The 14,881-nt window shown below is 40.2% G+C and overlaps 1 protein-coding gene across 1 annotated transcript in view; it reads right to left on the reverse strand.

Annotated features, from left to right (window-relative positions):
• Positions 1 to 239: 239 nt before the first annotated feature.
• PTPRJ (protein tyrosine phosphatase receptor type J) overlaps positions 240 to 14,881 on the reverse strand; it is a 74,267-nt gene continuing 59,625 nt past the window's right edge. Inside the window, exons 10-24 of the mRNA XM_074585749.1 lie at positions 14,326 to 14,592; positions 12,493 to 12,780; positions 12,131 to 12,265; positions 9,388 to 9,598; positions 9,141 to 9,259; positions 8,487 to 8,574; positions 7,394 to 7,435; positions 6,360 to 6,447; positions 5,191 to 5,281; positions 4,283 to 4,356; positions 3,991 to 4,125; positions 3,462 to 3,581; positions 2,534 to 2,694; positions 1,389 to 1,524; positions 240 to 718 (exon numbers count right to left, since the gene is read on the reverse strand). Of these exons, the coding sequence (XP_074441850.1) occupies positions 560 to 718; positions 1,389 to 1,524; positions 2,534 to 2,694; positions 3,462 to 3,581; positions 3,991 to 4,125; positions 4,283 to 4,356; positions 5,191 to 5,281; positions 6,360 to 6,447; positions 7,394 to 7,435; positions 8,487 to 8,574; positions 9,141 to 9,259; positions 9,388 to 9,598; positions 12,131 to 12,265; positions 12,493 to 12,780; positions 14,326 to 14,592 (2,114 nt within the window). The 3' untranslated portion in view covers positions 240 to 559. The remainder of the gene's footprint in view (positions 719 to 1,388; positions 1,525 to 2,533; positions 2,695 to 3,461; positions 3,582 to 3,990; positions 4,126 to 4,282; positions 4,357 to 5,190; positions 5,282 to 6,359; positions 6,448 to 7,393; positions 7,436 to 8,486; positions 8,575 to 9,140; positions 9,260 to 9,387; positions 9,599 to 12,130; positions 12,266 to 12,492; positions 12,781 to 14,325; positions 14,593 to 14,881) is intronic.

The following is a 14,881-nucleotide window of genomic DNA, read 5'->3' on the forward strand; positions in this document are numbered from 1 at the left end:
AGAGTAGCAACTAGAAAAGGCACAATTTCCAAGTATAAATGTCCATTTGAAGGAGCTGTTTGTACTCCTTTTTTAAATAAAAAGGAACACAAAAAAAAATCACAGAGGCACATATCTATTAGCTAACTAACCAGATACAGTAGATAAAATATGTTCCTGAAACTTATAATTAAATATATTAAAACAGCCCACAAGCCTGGTATCTGTAAATGAAATAATATGAAATTGTAATAAAAAGCTTGTGTTATTATTTTAATTTTTAAATTCTAGTTCACTGTTCATACTGTAATTGCTATTTCACCTATCAGCACTGTTACATTCCCAAGAAAAAGCAAGATTCCTCTGTTAAATTTAAATTGTTTGTTGTTTTGTTTTTAATATCAATCTGCGACTCCTGCCAGCATTGTGTTTTTCCTCCTGTGGATCACATCTTCAAGTGCGGACAGAACTGGAGAAGCCAGACATGAGACACTGCACACGATCCCGGGAAATGCAAGTAGAACATCTCCCTTTCCTCTGTGCAGGTAACACCTCCTGGAGACACTGTGTTCCTTCCAGACTATGCGTGGTAGCCATTGGCCTTCCCAAAGCCTGGCCCAGGAGTGACATTTTCATAGATCGCCATTGCTGTCACATTTTGGTAAATAAGATCGGTTTTCTTGTCTTTCTGGGATCTAATAATATCCATAACACACTGGTTTAGGAAGACATACTGGTCCTGGTGGGAGAAAAAGAAAAAGGAGGGTAAAAACATTTCTAGAAAATACCTGATTTTGGAAGTGATTCTGCTCCTGGATATAGGTTTTGGATGCACTATGCTGAATGTTATCATAGAGTATTTTTTAGAAGTTGTATATATAGTTCATAGAAAATAGGGCCAGGAAGGACCCCATGATGTCATCTCATCGACCTCTCATAAAAAACTAGGATCAAGTTTACCGTCATGCCTGACACCCTCTTACAAGACTTTCACGATAGAGATTTTACAGCCTTTTCCAAATCAGCTTGAGTTAATCCACACACCTTTTTGGATCAAAGTGATAATTTCAGGAGGAACACGTGTGTTCCTGCAGAGCACAAAAGAAAAGATACACACCGAGACCACCTGACTCAAGATAATTCTGGCTCACAGCTACAAAGATAAAACTCACAGCACAAGCTCCTACAAAGTACTCTGTAAAGAGATTGCTTGGACATACTACAGCCCCTGGCTGCAACTACTGCTGTGGGAAGAGATGAGGTAGGAAGGAGGGAAGTTAAAGAAAGACCAATTTCAGATTGCTCCTTAGTATTCTCCTCCTGTAATGCTGAGCCACATCTTGAATCCACCTTTCCTGGATTATTACGCACATTTGAGAAACACGCTGCTGGATGAAAGACAGCCTCACCTCAGTTTGCACCATTAAAGGTCGGTGCATGCGAAGATCATATACCACTCCGTACACATCTACAGTATTCTCCATTTCAATCTGCTGAATCAGGCGGTCGATGGCAATGAACGTCCCCGTCCTCCCAACACCAGCACTGCAATGACACAGGGAAGCTAGTTACTGCTCTCTCCCAGCCACCTGCTCACCGGTGGCCTGATGAAGAGCCAGTGAAGCTTGTAAGAAGCCTTCTGTTATTTCAGTGGCACAGCTATTACAAACCTCTGCAGCCCAGAGGGGTGGTTCTCACCACCACCAAGAGGGAGGGAGTACACGCTTCTGGGCTTCCCAGCCTTCCACTTGCACATGATTACATATAAAAGCACTTGAAAAGGCAACTTTTTCAGCTAAGTTTTCCAGGCTAGGAGAGAAGGTCTATTCTACTGAAATTTTGTATCACATGCTTTGCTACCTACATAGCATTGCTAGATTTCTGAAGCATGGGGCAAAGGTTCTACTTTGGCAAGGTGAACAGCCCATGTCCTTAAGCAAGGAGACTGCGTTCAGTTTTGGGCCCCTCGCTACAAGAGGGACATTGAGGTGTTGGAGCATGTCCAGAGAAGGGCTACAAAGCTGGTGAGGGGCCTGGAGGACAAACCTTATGAAGAACGACTGAGGGAGCTGGGGTTGTTTAGCCTGGAAAAGAGGAGGCTGAGGGGAGACCTTATCACCCTCTACAACTACCTGAAAGGAGGTTGTAGAGAGATGGGGGCTGACCTCTTCTCCCTGGTGACAAGTGATAGGACGAGGGGAAACGGGTTCAAGTTACGTCAGGGGAGGTTTAGATTAGATATTAGGAGACATTTTTTCACTGAAAGGGTTATTAAACATTGGAATAGGCTGCCCAGGGAGGTGGTGGATTCACCATCTCTGGAGGTGTTTAAAAAAAGGGTAGATGGGGCACTGAGGGACATGGTTTAGAAGTGGCTCTTGTCAGGGTAGGCTGAAGGTTGGACTCGATGATCTTAAAGGTCCCTTCCAACCTCAACAATTCTATGATTCTATGATTCTATTTTATTATTTTTTTTTTTTAAAAACACATTGAAAAAGAATTATTCTTAAGAAAAGCCACAAGAATTTGTCTGACACAAACATGTTCTTCCTACCTGCAGTGCACCAGAGTAGGAGAGTCGATTGGATTTTGACTGCTGTACTCATGAACAAGGTGTCTGAAGTTGATGAGAAGGTCTGTTGTCTCCGGCACTCCGTGATCTGGCCAGGAGGTGAAATGGAATTGGCGCACCGTGTGGCTCTCTGGTGTGTTGGACTAGAGGAATATACATTATAAAAAAGAAAATATACAAGCTTCAGAGATGCAACAGTAGGGCTTCCTGCCATATGTAATGGGCAAAGCTCAGCTTCATTAAAGATGTCTGTATCAAACTGTGCAGCAATTTGATTCATGATATATCAGTTTCCCTCTTCCTTCCGCTCTGGTAGAAAATACTTTGAAATAATTTCCTTTTACTCTTCACCACTCCAAGATCACCTCTGCCGCCTTAAATTCGCTACAGAGATGGGGCTAATTGTGCAGTCTAGCAGACATTACAAGTACCTGGATAAGTACAAGTTTTGGTGCAAGTCTCAGGGAAACGTGAGCTTCAGGATCACTGATGGGGCAATTGGCAATTCCCAGTAGCAGCCTAGATTTTGCTGGCAGAGCCCTTTCTGCCACAGGGAAGGTTTTACTGATAACTCATTCCCACATCTGAATATGTTACTAGGAGACTGTGGTGGGAAGCCAGGGCACATAAACAAATGCACATACATAAATATCACCAGAATCTTATCAGTAAATGGCGTGAAAGAGTTTATATCAGGCTTTTGGCAGAAAGCAGACCAATACATTCAAATCCTCAAATTAAACCAAACCACTCTTATCCTTTTCCCTCAGATAACTTTGAATTTGATTACATTTTAGTGAAATTATTACATTCTGTCACTCCTGTGCTGTTTGACATCTGAAGTCACAGTGACAGGATAAACTGCTCCTACAGATATTTGTACACAACTAACAGCTGAGAGGGCACTCACCTTTTCTACAGTGAAGTCCCTTATTGTCCATTCTGGAAGGACAATCTCCGAGACCATTGTCACAATAATATCACCATAGGTCTTCGATTGCTTGTCTGGCCAGTATTGCTCACATTTTGTCTAAGAAGAGAGTTACAAGGTCAGACACATTACACACAGCAACGAAGCAACTGACTGAGTTTTAAATAACACACCACCAGAAGAAAGGCTAGAAAGCATGTCAATCCTTCCCAATGGCCTATCTCAGGACAGGAGAAGCTCTATCAAAATCAGTATTTAGGGAGAAGAGCCCACCCTTAAAGACACCGATTCCACAACCCTCCTGAGACAATCTATTCTAGCAGTCAGCATATATAAAAATAGGAAAAAAGCTAAAAAAAATTGTGTTTATTTAATTTAGAAAACAGTCTTCCAGTAAGTGGACAGTTGTTAAGAGAAAGTGGTTAGTCTCCAACCTACTAGGGTAACAACAAAATTAGAAGAGATCCAGCCATCTTCAAGAGATGGTTCAGTTTTAATAAAAACATACCCGGGCTTGTTCAACACATTTTGTCAACATAACAATAGAGTAGATATTCCTTTCCCAAATCATGCGCCAAAAGTCTTCCATAGTGTTGGGTAAAGGACCCTGTGTAGCAATAAATGCCTTCTTTGAGTTATAGCCCTAAGAAAAAGAATAAAAAAACAATATAAATGTATATATACACACACAGTTGCATCAATGAGACATAAAAAGCCAATTTTAAACACCAGTATGATCTGTTAAGCCTACATCATAAAAATACACATTATATTTAATTTCAGCTAATGAAACAACTTACAGGTATATAGTTTGCATTAATATAATCATCAGTTGCATAGCTTTGTTCTAAAAGTTTAACACGAGAAATATCATCTGCAGAAAGAAAAAAGGAAAAGAAAATTAGGAATCTTAGAACTAGAACCTTTCAGCTTATCTAATGCATGGTTTCTAAACAAAAGTTGGTTTAGAACAATGTGCATTTTAAGAATAAAACTTCAGGAATAATAAACAGTGGTAGTTTAAAATGTTTAGAATGAAAACCTTCAGAAAAACGACTGTCCAGGATAAAAATTCAGAATACTCAATACTGGTTATTTTTTTTTTTTTAAATGGTTTGGTCTTGCATATTTATATATTTTTAATTCAACACAAAATTTACTATAGTTTTAATTACTGGAGAAAAACAGATAATTATCTCCTGCTGCCATTGCAGCTGATGTTTTTCCTCCACAGCATGCCTAAGTACCCTTCACTGTTCACCTTTCAATTTCTTCTTACACTTTGCTGTCACGCAGACAGCCGGGCAGGGCTTAGGCTCTTTGTCTGCAAAGCTGGCCAGCAGGGTCCTAATATTTCTCATAGCTCTGCACATCCCTCTGTCCATAGTCAACTGTTAACCTCCTGTTTTTTCAATCTGGACTGCAAGTTTCTCACAAATGGCAAATTAAAAATTTTCATTATGGGAAAGTTCTTTAAGGAGATTTCTTGAGGGGAAAGTTTGGGAACATTCTTGAGGGAAAGCTCTTCAGGTTTGCTTATACAGTGATTTTGGGAAAGCAGCAGCCCAAATTAATTCCTTTGGAAACTGATGACATTAATCCATCTTTGAAACCTCTGGGTACTATTAAAGCCAGACTAGCTAAACCCAAGGTTTTTCACCTAAAAACTCAACCAGTAGAAGATGCAAAACTGAAGAGAGTAACTCACATGGTAAGACGTTGTTGTATCTATTTTTCCCCCTGTTGTCACCAAGTTCAGCAGCAAATTTGGGCTGATGAACACCAGCAGACCTAAGTTCCTACAATAAAAGAAGGCCTCATGAGCACCTGGTCCTGGTTGAGGAGTCACACAGAAACATGTGACTGAAACAGACAAACACTCCAAATGCTGTTGGCTTCTGCTGTAGAAGTAAGCATGTTAAACTGGGATAAGCGATGATAAAAATAGGCTTTTTATAGAGAGGGTGATAGTGACAAACTGGCTAGAGAAGGGATTAATACAGAATGTAGGAATAGTAGCATAGCTTTAAAAGCCCAGAAACAGTTTTGCAGAAATACACGACACTGACATCAACTGCACACTCATTGTGACCCCAAGGCTGTGAGCTACTTAGCATAAGCTTTACAGACATTACAGGGAGAAAGGGAGCAAGAACATCATGAAAGGACTCAAGGAAGCAAAATCTGAGAGGAAGGCAAGGTGGAGCACCAGCCTGAAAAGTACAATAAAAGGGACAGAATTTGATCTGGAAAGATGAAGCAAGTCAATTAATAGGTTCAAGGAGATGAAAAAATTTAGATTCTTTAACATCTGACATGACAACACAGAATCCTTACTGACACTTGATTCTGGTCTTTTGCACCTTACAACAATTGAGCTTTAGCACATTTCATAGAGAAACAGTTATGGTCACTAAGGAAATCGTAATTGCTGTTTCTCTGACTGCTCCTTCAAGCTATTCACAGGTGTCGCTTGCAAATCACACCTATGCATTCAAGGAGTCAGTGATATAAGCAAGAGACCTGTCTTGCTGTGTAAAACCCAAAAACAATAAAAGAAACAAAGCACAGAGAAGTTAAATAGCTTTCCCTAGGATAACTCTGTAGTGCAACTAGGGCAATAACTCTGGAAATCCTGGTTCTGGTGAGACTTCTGAGCAGCAGCCCACGCTATCACAGGTAGAGATAATGTTCAGGATGTGAAGTATTTATCACGTGCTTCAACTAAATTTGGAGCTGAATTAGGGAAAGAAGTAATCTCTATAATAAAGGTGTCTTGTCTTCCCCTTCAGTAAGCCTTGCATACACTCCATCGGAAAACTAATCTGCCTTTCAAAAGCTGTTTGTCATGAAGCTCTCTCCACTGAGGGCACATACCTCATACTCTTCAGCAAAACCACAGTTGGAGTCAGCTTGCTGCTTCTTAAAGTAAGACTCAAAGTTCTCCACTTTAATCATTTTTGATCTACAATGAGAAAAAGCCATGTATCAGTAACTGGTACTAAGTAAATAAACCAGGAATTCAGTTAATGTGTTAGAAAGTGTGCTTTACTTACTTCTTGATTCTTCAGGGGAGGGTGGGAGGAAGAAAAAAAAGGTTGATTAGACACATGCAGCTGTATTTTTCACTATGTGAATCTAAGAATGAAAGCATGACTGTTAGTAGCAGCGACAAAACTGCATTTACAGGGGACAGGATATCAAGCATAGCATTTAACTGATCTGTTAAACAAAGGAGAGAATCACGCATCCTTCAGGAGAAGAATATTACAGAAGACATCAGTCAGCCACTTCTGTACTCCCATCAGATTGGCTCCATTCCCTGGTGCATTTTATGCCAACTATCAAAATCTACACAGGTAGGATTTCATGGGATGTTCTGGCCATGCCTTTCCATTAACACAAAAATTGGTGCAAGAACCAATAACGTGATCCAGTCGCACTGCCTGTGACTTCCAGCATGTTGTGGTTACCCTCCCATGGCTAGCTTTTACAATCTCTATGTGATCCACATTAACGGCACAGCACAAAGCAGTCATAAAGCAAAGGAAAATTCAGGCCACAGGGCAGAATTTTGCCTATGTGCATTTTATCAACAATTTGGATTGTTTCCTCAATGTGCACGGAAGCCTGCCTTTCATTCAAACATCTTGGTTTTCAAAATGGCGTGGAGCGTTTGTTTGTCTAATAGAGATTCATGAAGCAAGCACTCAAATCCCTCTGGCAGCTTTACAAGTCTCGATCAATATGATTATTTTTAGTCAGCAGGCTGGAGTCTTTAAATTCCATGAGGAATTAATACTGAAAAATTCTACATAAAATCGCACAGAAAACAAGTATCGGGGTCCAGAGTAAGTTTTGCAATTACCACTTGAGCTCAGAAAACAGTGTGTGGAAGGACACGGACTTACTTAATTGGAGAAAAGGACACTTCAGTATTTCTTTTATCTTTCCTAAAAGGCAAAAGAAAACAACACAATAGGTTCACAGTAGAATTTGATACAACACATATGAGATTTATGACGACAGCTATTTCCTGTGCCTGAAGAATTTCTATAGAAGTTCAGAACATTTTCTTTTAAAGCATCTCATTCCGTGCAAAAACCCCTCCTGAGGCAAACCTTACACCTGCAGTAAGAACTTCATCCTTCATTCAGTGGTGCCGTGCAATGGGACTGTTTCTTTCTATTTGAACCAGAGTATAATGCCTGAACACAAAGCACATAGTTTGGTGGAAGAAGTACCTCTGAGGGATCTGCATCGTTAGCTAACATTGCAGAAGAATTGCTACTCGTCCCAGAATCCCTACAGTAAGTGTTCTACAGTGGTAATGAAAGCAGTAGTTGAATGAAAATAAGCGTTCCTAGTTTTAAAGAAAGCTCTTCTCATTATGATTCACAGCTATTGGACACACTTTTAAAAATACGAGCAGTTAATCAAAGAAACTAAGAAAATTGGACCAAGGGCCCTACAGCTAACTCTTTAGAAAGGATGTACTACATGATCAGAAGCAGGAAAAAGCCTTTCTGGACTCTTAAGTCCCAGATTATTTGGAAAAGATTGGAACCAGAGACCAGTTCAAACCCTAGGCAACTCATCAGCTCCTGGAAACTCCACAATGGAAGTTTCATGTGACGGGCCATCAAGCAATTAAAAAGCGTGATTAATGCGTAATTTAAAATAAAACTAAGATAGAATTACATATGTCTTTTAGCACAATAATTTCTGATGTTTTCTCACTTCTGACTGAATTACTTCATCAGCATGCACAAATTCAGAAGAATTCAACAAAACAAGTCTTAACCCATTACTTAAGTATGGGGTTGAAAAAAGTCATTTAACTAGTTCAATACATCAACTCTAGTCTGTAACATACAAAAAAGATTTTTAATAGAATGTATTTTAAAGCGTCATGACAGAAGCGTATAAAACAGAGACGAAAGATACAGAAGTGAAATACTGGTGTTCCTCATCACAACAAATACAATAATGAACACACATTACCTTCTCCTTCTCCAGAATATGAAACCCCCTATAGTGACTACAGCCAAGACAGCTAAAAGGCATCCAATAACGGCTCCAGTGATAACACCTGATCGAGAGAGAACAAGTATTACTCATTACTGATTTACCTCTTTGATAATGATTTAACTCAATCAACATGCTACAAGAGAACCTCACAAGTGACAGTGCATGCTCTGCTAAACATCTTTTCTCTACTGTGTCCTTTGGCAGTACCAGTACTGATAGCTCATTAAGGATAATAAACGAAGGATGATAAATCAAAAAAAAAATTTGGATCGAAGAATGATTATCTGCATTCCAATATAGCCATTTCTAATTTACCAGAACATCAGCTGCTCTTTGCTACTTGTTTCTGTACCAAAGTCTCAGTGTGTCATCCAATCTCTTTGAGCACGCTGTGAGTAGCGCAGCTTTTGGTTACTTACACTGTGGAAGTCACACATGGAAAAAAGAGGTCACCTGCAAAACTAGCAAGGCATGAATTTACAGAGCAGTGTCACAGTAAAGCTAGAAACACTCCATCACAGAGAGACCAAAGGGTGTTTTGCTATTATGAAACCTGCCATAATTAAGGAATCTCTACACACTGCGTACGTACCAAGCCTCCAGTCCTATATTTGACATTAACTATACCTGGATCCTGGGGTAGCAAAACCGCCTCAGAACAGGGTGAAAATGATACATAACTATCTTTCCCCACAATGATCTTGTCCGTAGTAAAGGTAATATTAGTGAAACCTGCAACACTTGCCCTGTTGATAAAGGAGAAGAAAAAAAACCCCAGGTACGTTACACGGTTTTAACAGCCTTAAGCAAGATCTGTAATCTTTTAGTTTTCAACTGCATCAAAATTAACGAAACAGTGGTTTGACATAAATACCTGTATGAATGAAGTGGAATCAATGGTCCGTTTTCGTAGCCATACATTGTGTTTCCCTTGCCTACATTAATGATGTTTGTACCATTCTGAGAATGGAAAGAAGGTGATTTTGCCTGCTCTGGCTCTATGACATATGTTACATAGGTGAATGTCGTCTTCTTCTTGAAGTCTTTGTACGTGTTGTTCAATTTAGACTTCAAAGATGTACAATCTTCAGGAAAAAAACAAGGACATACGTGATATACATCATTCACTGTTTTTGCACCAATTGGCACAGTGGCTGAGATGGTAATAGGGTGTCACATTAACTACAGTTGTCATTACTCCATAAATATTGCCTGAAATGAAAGGCTGAGTACAACAGACAATCTCAGAAATCTCTCCTAGTGCAGTAAAATTTACTGAACTACCTCTCTACTCCCCACTGTTATTTTTGGTTTTACTTCTACTGTGCACAGTGGACCTTCTCTGTAAAGGTACATACGCACTCTATTGACTATCATATGTAGAGAGTACAATGCAAACAGTGTGGAAAAAGTCAATCGGTATTTGATAACGTCATGCTACCCAAACAACATCAGGAGTCATCCAGAGTAACACTGAACTCGTCATGGGCTATACTTCCTTGCTGTGTCTTACAAGAAGTCTCACACCTAAAATCTATGAGACAAAAGAGCTAATTTCTGCCTTCTTGTAACACAGACAAGCATTGGACAAAACAGCGATCAGAACAGTTTCTCTTCCAGAACACTAAGAAGAACATGCCACCACAGTCAGTGGACCAACAGGACACCATGTGCAGAACAGCATCACTTTACAGTGTCTGTTGTTAGAAGATGAACCCTAGAAATTTGGTGCAGATTATACAGTTGAGGCATATGTGACCTAAGAGGTAATAAACAAGCTCAAATTATGAGTTGTTCAACAACATATGAGCAAACTGATGTAAATATTCAAAGCGTTGCGAGAGGAAGAAGAATCTTGTGCGTTTGACTGAAATTTGCATACATTGCTCTCTACTGACTGCCTTTACAAAGCTAAAAGCAGATACAGTATTGAATTCACCTTTAAAAATGAGAAGCCTTGCAGGAGCTCCGAAAGGTGGAAAAGCTCTAGTAAGTCTTCTACAGTTGTGCAGACAAGGTTTGATCTGCCACCAGTGAGCAGGTGGCTCACTGCCACGAGCAGCAAAGCTCTCATCAACTGTAACTGTACAGGAACAGGGTGCAAGACAGCTCTTCCAAAGCACTAGTCTGGTTACGTTTAATGCAGCTGAGGTTGAAATTAACCCAGTTGCCTAGAAATACTACAATACTATCCGAGATGTGTTATACGTTCTGTTTGGTTTTAACTTTCCAAAAGGACGTACATCCCAGGTTGTATCTGCAGCTCTTTGTGGATGTCTTGGATATCACCCTAGGACATCTCAAACACTCTTAGACACCACTGCTTATGCAACTGAATAAAGTCCCCTCTGTCTATCCTAAAGGTAATGATTTCTGTTCTAAGACAGAAACTCAAGCATATCAATGTTATTTCCATACCAAAAAGCTGAAGTGATGCTTGGTCATATGGATGGCTTTCTGCTCCCTATCAAAGCATTCAGACTCTATATTATAAATACAGGCAACCTTCCTTCCTTATTTCTCTCAATCACATCTTCAAAGTCCTCTTTCTTGAATACTTTGCAATCAAAACCACACAGAAGAACGTACTGAATTTCAGCAAGGCTAAACAGGAATGGCTGAAGTTACAAGCAGAGCTGTTGCTGGGTGCAAGAGACACATTCAAAACAGCAACTTTGGGGCAGCTGAGTAGGCACGTGAAAACAGTAATTTTCTGCGCTGATATACTCTTTATATAAATAAATATGGACATTTCTTAGACATATATGCTATGGAAAACCACAGAAGAAAGATCTACAGTCAAACTGCTGCAAAATGAATTTCCAGTGTTAAGACAAAGGATAAGCATGAATGTCAAATCCCACTTTGAGGAAACTATCTCCATCAGCTGCTTTATTCCTCTAGTATTCTGGCAGAAACGAAAATTAGTTCAACTAGAATCTACCCTGCAAAGGTAAGTTCCCAATTTTACAATTTATCACTAGACATTCACCAATTAAAGACATTTCTCTGTTTCGATGCTTTAAGGAGGTGAGTTTGATAGACTACCTTCTTGCTTTCCCTAGCATTCAACCTCCAATGGCATGTAATGCTGACAATGCTATTCAAGCCTTCTACCTGCACTCCATCTCTCTCAGTTAATAGTGTTTCAAGGAAAATCAGAAGCAGGTAAGTTTTTTGGTTTTGGAGTTGGTTTTTTTTTTTGTTCACTTGGTTGTGGCATTTTTTGGGTTTTGTTTTGGTTTTCTTTGAAGATCTTACTCCAGGTATCTTCCAGCTGAAGGAAGGAGGGGAAAAGAGGGAAAACCACCCCACACTTCAAAGCTCGTGGCAGGAATCACTGGCAAATCAAGATGCCAACAGCACAGTGGCAATACCTATGAGACTTATACACAAGGATAAGTCAGGCTGGAAAAATGTGAGTGAAAACAGTGGCTTTCTGAAAACAAGGAGTGACTTCAAATAAGCAAGGTATTTGCCTTATGATTTCTGAAAGGTGAATGAAAATACTGAGTCAGCTTTTTCTCCAACCATTTAACAACTATTTAGAGTATAAAACATAATGCTGCCTGATAAATTGTTTCACACAGCTACGAGATAATATAACAACATCTTACCTTGTTGTTCTGTTGTGATCATTACTGCATAGGCTTTTAACGGTCCATTCGTTGAGTTAAAATCAGAGAATTCAACAGACAACGAGCTGTGGCTGACGGCCTTGACCAAAGGAGCTTCTGGTGGATCAGGTGGGTCTATAAACAGAAATATTTTTTAGTACCTTAATGATTGATAAAAAAAAATTTCCAAACAAGTACAATGCATATTTATTGTGCATCACATTAGGCTTTGCATGAATGTAGTGTTTTATTCATAATCTGCAAGCTGATAAGGTACTGCATATTAAGCTTGGTATTCTCCAATTGTGAAGTTAATATTTTGTTCCTATCAATATCTTTCATTCCTGAATTTTAACGCTTACCAGTAATGCTCGTGTTACACATTTTCTGTACCGGAAGGCTTGCAGAACTATTTGAAAGAGTTACAATAGTAACATTATAGGTGCTGAAATACTCTAATGATTCTGTTCTGAAGGTTTGCTCTGATTCTTCTTTCATGCAGGATGATGGAGTCCGTTGTTCTTTACATTCACCTTTACATATGAAAATTTTGAATTCAGAACTGTTACCAAAAGGACATTCCCACTTCAGTATTAGAAAAGACTGGTTGGCCACTGGTTCACACTGAAATGAATTCACTGGGACAGGAGCTAAAAAAAAAAAAGGAAGAGAGAGAAGTAAGAAATCAAGTACTATAGTAAATATAAAAAGCTATTTGTAAGTCATGTGCATAAATGTTTGTAAGACTTCAGTATTCCCTTCCACTTTCAAAAAGATGAAGCTACTGCCTACAAGGACTTGCTACCTTATGAGGAAGAGAAATATTTAGCACACAAAGTACACAGACCTCTTCTGTGCTAACTCCCCTGCAGACAGGTTTACTGAGAAAGAGTCCTATAGGACACAATATAAAAATTGCAACCTTATGACCAGATACAAGAAGGTATTAAAAAAGTTAATGTAGCAGTAACACTGAGAAGTCCCTCTAAACTAAACGCATTCTAAAACTTGGCCTTCAAGACCAAAACTCTTATAACTTCTACAATTGTAACCCACAGCAAATTTATGTCCTCTCCTGATAAAGAGGTATTTGCTACTTCCAAATATAGGAGTAAAAGACTCATGAATTAAATTATTCTGTTATTAAAAAGGGGTATTATTTTAAGAAGCTAAGAAGAAGCAGAATTGTGTACCGGAAGCAACAGATTTAGCTAAAAGATAGATGTGAGTGACTGGGATTTATTTCTACTGCGCTTTATAAATGTTTCTTTTCCTTCAGTAACACTGTCAGCTAGTCCTACAAATACGGTCAAATTACAGAAGGTTCCAGGGTTTGCGTCTGTAATAACAGCTCTGGTGACACTGGATGTCTGGTTTCCAGAGGAGGAACCATGACTTTGGATCTCTATCCTGTAGGTGTAGTATCATCTGTGCTCCATGGGAAAAATCAGAGACTAGCATACTCAGCCTGGATATGGAAAATGGAGCCAAGCTCTGTGAAAGTCAAGACAAGACTCCATCAACACTCATGAATATTTGCTGACAAACTCTGACAGAAAAAGCAGAGGCACGGCCATGCTTCCACATTTTGGACAGACTGAGCATTACGAGTAGGCAAGCAACGCTTTCACAGTACCAGAGACTCTCTTAATGGGTTCATCCTGGGCACCTCTGGAAACCCAATGGAGGAGCTCTGGGCCAGATTCCCTGCACCTCAGTTAAAATAGGACAAAGCGAAGGAAAGGATACAGCAGCATGTATTTACAACAAGGGAAACAATGGCCACAACGCCTAGCCTAGCACGAGGAACGCAAGAGCACCTCAACCTTCTCCTCTTTGCTGATGAACTGAGCAGAGCAGTGCGGCTGAGAGCCACACAGCACAGTGCTGCCTGCAGCCCAGCTGAGGCCATGGGCGCCTCCAATTGGGGAAGTCCACCAGGCACACAATGCACTCTGTGTGGAAGCCATTCAAAATAAGGACCTGAGACCCCCATCCACAAAGAAGAGAAGGCAACAAAACTTCCCACAGAACCCCCTTCCACACATTAACATTGCTGACTGCAGGTAGGCCACGTGCAGCACTTCTGCTTGAAACAATACTGTATTTCAACACCTAGGCAGGTAGGCAGAGCCCTGAGCTGCACAGCAAAATACAGTCCACCAGAAACAGAGCTGCAAGAAACTGTGACTTACTTGTATACACAAGTATGGATACCCCTTCTCCTTCCGTCTGACTGTCATTCACTGCTGCAAATACTGTGAAATTATACAACGTCCCAGGGATTAACTCAGTAATTTCGACTTCGGTGAGGCTGGACGTCCGGTTCCAAAGCGAGGTACCATTTACAACCAATATCCTGTACGTGTAGGATGGGGAAGCAGCGTCGCTCACTGACCACGTTAAATTGACAGAAGTCACACCAACATATTCCGCCTTGAGATCATGGACTGGGCTGGGCTCTGTGAAAGGCAAGACAACAATCCGTCAACCTGCAAGAACATCTGCTCACATACACGGATGGCAGAAACACAGGCACACCACCACTTCACTCTCCTCACATCACTCCTCATTCAGAGTGCAGGAGCACCCCACCATCATCACCAGATGCTCCTGGATGCTCTTGCATCAATGGCTGGGTAACAGAAAAATAAGAAAGAGGCATCTCAAGTGTAATTCTTCTTCCTTTCACATTCAAAAGCTCAAGCACAGGTCACCACGGTGCCAGCTCTCCCTGGGTTTTGGCTTGGC

Source organism: Larus michahellis, chromosome 4 (assembly GCF_964199755.1).
Source record: "Larus michahellis chromosome 4, bLarMic1.1, whole genome shotgun sequence".
In the NCBI taxonomy this organism is placed as follows: domain Eukaryota; kingdom Metazoa; phylum Chordata; class Aves; order Charadriiformes; family Laridae; genus Larus; species Larus michahellis.